Raw genomic sequence first — 6000 nt, forward strand, 5'->3', positions numbered from 1 at the left:
GTTTGCTTTTTGTTTTTCATGCCCACTCTTGTAAATGTGTAAGACAGGAAAACAAATCAAAAGAGGCAAAGCCCTCATTAGACTGCCTTCTTAACTTAACCAAGCAAGGCAGAAAGATAATTAATCTCTATTTAGTACTTTGGATATGCTGGTCCTTAGAAGGTAAACAATAGCAATAAAACTTTAGTCAAGAATCCTATTCATCTTTATTTTTATATCACTTTATTATTATTTGGTTGTGGGTGATCATTGTTTTTTTTGAGGGTTTTCCAAATAGAGCGCCCAATCTGAGAACTACATTTAATTGTTCTGTGCCTCACTGGAGTACAACTATAATAAAGCAGTCAATTCAAGAAAATGAAGAGCAACGTTTTCTTTACAATCTCTATTTTTGAGATTTTACCTCATATACATACTGCTAAAATACTCTCATTTCAGAGGCCAAGGTCACTTTTTAAACTAATTATTTTAAAAGGAAATATAACTTGTGGAGTATGTGGGGTTTTTTTTTTTTCTTTTTTTTGGTACACAGAATTTACTTGCAACTCTGCTTAAGAGTTAAGGCTTACATTACATTCATTACACTCATCACACATACCAGTGAGAGATGCACGTGTAACAGCTGAAGCTAAAATACATTCCTATTCTGTACATAGCTCTGGCATTTATTAATGCATAAGTCTAATCAACAGGCTAAATCATTGTCCTAAAACTGATAGAAAATTTTGTTTTCAGGCAGTCATCTTTCCAGTCTATCTGTTGCTAATTTGCTAAACTGGGATTCACTATGAAATCTACAGCTGATGTCTCTATTGAAGCAAGCATTATCTTTTTATTTTCAAAAGCAAGCTGTGGCTTGGGTTTGCTGTCTTCTTCCCAGTAAGGTCAGGAGGCTGGGCTTGCTTCCACCTGCGAGTGTATCACAACCCAGGCGCGCGCACCCGAGCCCTCCCTCCACCCATCTCCCAGGGCGGAAACCAGAGAACAGAACCCAAACACCAAAACTTTCTGGTCGCAAACGCTACTCATCTTGCCGTGTCCAGAGACCCGGCACTGGAAACGGCACTGGCTTTTGTTCCAGGGTCGCCCAGCTGGCGAGGTAAACGTCACAGCAGTCCTTGATCCCCAAAGGTTGTGAGAGATTCTGTGGCACGGGAATTTTGGAGCCTCCCGAAAGGAGCCAACTTCTCCGCAACCTATGCGCGTGGGGTGTACAAACACACGAAAAGAGGACGTGGGGTGGGCAGGAATGAAACCTTCAGTTCCTCTTAAATTCTCAGACTCAGGTTCACAAAATGAATCTTCTTCTCCGTGGACGGGCGCGAGGGGGACTGGGACTAGGAGAGAACTAGGTTGGAGAAGGGACTGGAGCTACAGTCGAGATGCAGGACCGGCCCCGCCTCCGGCTACAATCAGAAAAGCTACAGTGTGTCAGTGGTTTTCGGCTTCCTGTTTGTAAAGCGAGAACCTCCCCCCGACTCCCGGACTGTCGTTCTTCCTCAAAACCAACCAAGACGGCCCCTTCTTCGCGCTCGGGGCAGCCTCAGCCGCAGGGGGAAGGGAGAGGAGGGGAGCGGGGGCATGGGGGGCGCGGCGGGGCGGGGACAGCGGCGATGGAGGGGGCAGGGCCACGGGGCGCAGCAACCCTCCCAGCCCGGCGGCCCCGGGGGCTGAGCTGGGCCGCGAGGCGGACAAAGCGCCTCCCGCTCCCTCCCCCACGGCCACGTTCCAAAAGGGAGGGATAAGGCGGGCAAGAGGGGCTGGAGGAGGAGGAAGGGGAGGGGGGGGAGGAAGAGGAGGAGGGAAGGTGCTGCCGGCGGGACTGGGCAGGATCGCGCCGACCTGGGAGGGGAGGGAGGAGGGGTTGGGCGCCCTCGGAGAACTGGGAGGAGAGAAGGATTCTTGAGGCCCAAGATAAACAAATTGTTCCTCTTCACGTGCGGGGTGGGGGGAGGTGGGGAGCGAGCGCTGCAGCGTCGCCTCCCCTCCCCCAAGCCGACTCTTTGTCACCGAGCACCGGCCCGAGCGCCCGGCGAAAGCCCGCGGCAGCACTGGCACCACCCCCAGCGCCGGGGACTCACAGACCGGGAACGTGTGCGATTTCTAAACCGCACCACGGGAGGGCCGCCCCTGCCGGGCTCCGCGCCGCCGATCGCGGGGCGGTCTGCACGGGAAACGGGCTAAGGTGCGCGGCCCCGGCACGCTCCAGGATTCCCGTCGCCCGGCCCACCCAGCACCCGGGCGGCGCGGTGGGGGAGGGGGCGCAGACACCTTTCCCAAGCTTCCGGCCTCCCCTCACCCAGAAAGGAAAGCAAAAGAACCGGAGAAGGCAGATAAGAGAAAGGATTCTAGCCTCCGGCTTGGGGGTGGGAACTGCCCCTTCCTCCTGGAGAAGTTAAGCCATTGGCTGCTCATCCTACCTCGAACCCGCCCACCCAGCCATTTAAGCCTCTTTTACGTCCCTGCTACCTTCCACAGCTCTGGGCTTATTAGGCAGGCCCCCAAAGTTGGCGGGCAGTGGGGCGGGGGGAGCCAAGCGGAGGACTCCGTGCAAGCAAGTTTAAAAGGAAAAAAGGAAAGAATCCCAAGCGAAGCCTCTTGGCGCAAACCTTGGGTGTTGCTTTCCCCTCCCGCCCCCTCCAGGCCGCTCCCCTCTTAACCCTCCCAGCCGCTCCACCTGCCGGGCTGGCCCCAAGTCTCGAGCAACCAGCGGAGCGCACCCGCGCCCCGCATCCGCGCGCGCTCCCTCGAGCACCCCCGCGCGCAACCACCCTCGCTCGTTTCTCACCCACTTCAAAGTTCATTCACAAAACTCTCAGACTTTCTCAGCCCAAAGTGGGTGAGCTGGGGAGAGGAGGCGAGAGGCTCTCCTTCCCCGCTTCCCCCTAGGGGTTGAGGGCCTGGTGCCCGCCCAGAATCTGCGACAGCATCAATATCTCCACGCACCCAGCGGATGTGCAGAGGGGTGGGCGTAGGGGGACGGGTCTGGGGAGGAGAGGCGGCGCGGCTAGAGGTGGGGTGGGAAGCGGCGAAGAGGAGGAGCAAGGTTTCAACTCAGGGGTTCACTCTTTCAAATCGGTATCTAAGAAAGGGAAGGGGGGAAACTTTTCCAGCACCTCACTTCGAGGCTCTTCTAGGCTCCCTCCGCCCCTCGCAGTCGTGACTGGCTTCTCCCCTCTCGCCCCCTCCTCCCCAAATCTGACAACCTTGACAGATTAACAGGTAGCGGCGACGGCAGCTTTTTCCCTAAGAAAAGTTGACGTTAACCCTTCGGCTTCAGCCCACCTCACCCACCGTGCAAATCAGACCTTTGTACCCCTATGTAAGAAGCTCCACGCGCCCCCCACTACCACCACCACCACAACCCCCAACGCGCGCCGCAAGCCCGCTGCCCGTGCGCCCTCACCATGATCAGCGTGTGGTTCCTCTGCTCCGCCGAGGCAGCCTCCGCATCTTGCTGGGGTTTGCTCGGGTGCTGCTGTTTGCCGGTGCCGGCGCTCGATTTCTTGGCCCTCTGCTCCAGGGTCCGCTGGTAGAGGCTCACGGTGTCCCGGCGCTCCAGCTCCAGCTGCTCCACCTGAGCCTGCTGGTACCTGTTCTCGCAGTTGACGTGGTGCCGCCGGCAGCCCTCGATGCGCTGGCGGAGCCGCTCCACCACGGTGCTGTGCTTGGGAACGGCCGCCGAGCCGCCGCCGGGGCCCCCGGAGCCGCCGCAGCCACCGGCAGCCGGGTGATTGCTACTCGGAGCAGCGGGAGTACTATTGGGAGTATTATTCACACCGATCCCGGCCCCGCCGAGGCTGCTGTTCAGGCTACTGTTGATGCAAATACTACTGCCATTCGCGGCAGCAGCGGGGGCTGCGAAATCCCCCATCCTGCTCCCCGGGCACACTATTTTGGAAGAACTTTTTTTATCCACCCCCCTATCAGCCTCCTCCTTGGGTCCAAGGATTAAAATAGTTTAAGTGGAACGCGGGGGAGACGCAAGCACATGGATGGAAACGGCGATCCCGACGGGGCGAAAAAAAGGGGGGGGGAGATTTTGGGGTGGTTTTTTGTTTCCTTTTTTTAAACTGTAAAAGCTCGAGGGGAAGAAAAGGGGGGAACGTTATCGGAATACCATCAGACACCTATCAACAAAAAGAATCACAACAAACTGAGCCAGCAGCAAATCGGGTTGCAACTCAAGGGGAGATCCGCTCCTCGCCTGCCTTCTTTTTATAATCCATTATTTTCTAATAAATTCCAGGAGATTTCCGGTGGTTGGCAAGCATTTTCTCCCTACGTACCGAAAAACACACCCCATGTACACACACAAGCATATGCCTCCAGTGCGGACACGCGCGACACACACTCACTCCACACCGCATCGGAAAACGGCAAGCTTGCTTATTGCATTTTCCTTCCACAAAAAAGTTTTGGTGTTTATGCCGCCCCGTGTTCTCAAAGTACTTTGGCTGTTCAGTTGCATTTCACAGGAACCTAGATATCGAATCCTCGGGCTGGGGGAAGTAAACACATGGACAGTCCGAGGCGACTGCAAAAGTAGATCGGTGAAGTCCTTTGCAAAACGCCGCGCGGAGAGCAGCACCTAACGCTCGGCTGGGCTGCCGCTGCCGCCGCTGCTCCTGCCACCATCACAATGATCAACTGCTCGCCGCCGCCGCCGCCGCCGCCTCCTCCTCCTCCTCTCGCTCCTCCACCTCCTCCTCCTCCTCCATGCCAGCGGAGTGATATCAGGACGCGCGAGCTCAGTAAACACGGCAGCGGCGGCGGCTGGAGGCCGTGAGACAAGCCCGCGGACACTGCGCAAAACCCGGCCCGGACTCTCACCCGGCAGGAGCGGGCGCGGCACGCACCAGCACCCGGCTCCCGCCTCCGTCGCCTCGGCGCCCCGCGCCCCTCCCACGCCCCCAACCACACTACCGCCCTGCCGAGAAGCCCAGAGCCGCTAGCAACGGGGAGAAGAAAGATTCTAGGGGATCTCAGAAATAAATCAACTTTTGACCTGTGTGTGTGCGTGAGAGCGTGTGTGAGTGTGTGTGTCTGTGTACGCGCGCGCGGTTGCGCGGGGACGCGCCTGGTTGGGTTTCCTTATTCCAAGGGAGGTGATCAAGCGATCCCAAGTTGTTGTTATACATTTATGCATTATATTGCAGAAATGTGCATGACCAGGCAGAAACATTGAAGCTTTACAGCAGTTGTCTGTCATCCCTATCCATATGGAAAGAAAAAGGCAAATGAGTGACTTGTTTTTAAAACCCAAGTAGTAAGTCTGCGCTAGTAACAGCGCTACTTATGGACACTTGTTCTAAGTCTAGGCCAGTCTGAACACACAAATACCAAATTCTAAATAAATGGAAATAGGCTTTAAAAATGTTTAATATTATTTAATTCACTGTACATAATGATTGTTGTTACTAAGTCAATTATTGTTTTACTTACCCTTGGAAAAAAATAAAGCAAGCAGGGACTTGGAGGTGAGACTAACAGTACATTTAAACAGACTGTTTTGAACACTAGGTGCTAATGACAGCAGTAATTAAGGGTCCTTCGTAAATCAAGTGGAAAGATTGCAGATTTCATGGACTAGAACTATAGAAAAAAACAGCATTTCACAGTTTGTCATGACCAAAACAAAAACAAGCAAAAATAACAGGCCTACTTTATTGCTGGATATATTTCTTTCCATTTCAATGAATTCACAATAAGTACAATTAAAATGGACCAGCAAATGCAGAAATCAATTTAAACTTTCCATTTTATTAAAGCACATTATCTTTCCTGATATTATCTAAAAACAAAAATAACAACAACTAAGGATCAAATATTCTTGAATATGGACTTAAACCATTGCATATACATATTTTTTAAAATTAAGATGGGGAAATTATCATTTCTGTAATAATCAGTAAACTATAAATCTTGATTGTGAGATGTTATAAGTCATTTTGTATTATTTCAATAAATCTTAAGAATTACTTTTTAGGGTAAAAATAC

At 53.0% G+C, this 6000-nt stretch overlaps 1 protein-coding gene across 1 annotated transcript in view; it reads right to left on the reverse strand.

The window, feature by feature from the left end:
* The window catches only part of MAML3 (mastermind like transcriptional coactivator 3), a 440066-nt gene extending 435320 nt beyond the window's left edge, over positions 1-4746 (reverse strand). Inside the window, 1 exon segment of the mRNA XM_033215310.1 lies at positions 3407-4746. Coding sequence (XP_033071201.1) covers positions 3407-3874 — 468 coding nt within the window. The 5' untranslated portion in view covers positions 3875-4746.
* Between the last annotated feature and the right edge of the window lie 1254 nt (positions 4747-6000).

Source organism: Trachypithecus francoisi, unplaced genomic scaffold (assembly GCF_009764315.1).
Source record: "Trachypithecus francoisi isolate TF-2019V2 unplaced genomic scaffold, Tfra_2.0 Lachesis_group1, whole genome shotgun sequence".
In the NCBI taxonomy this organism is placed as follows: Eukaryota; Metazoa; Chordata; class Mammalia; order Primates; family Cercopithecidae; genus Trachypithecus; species Trachypithecus francoisi.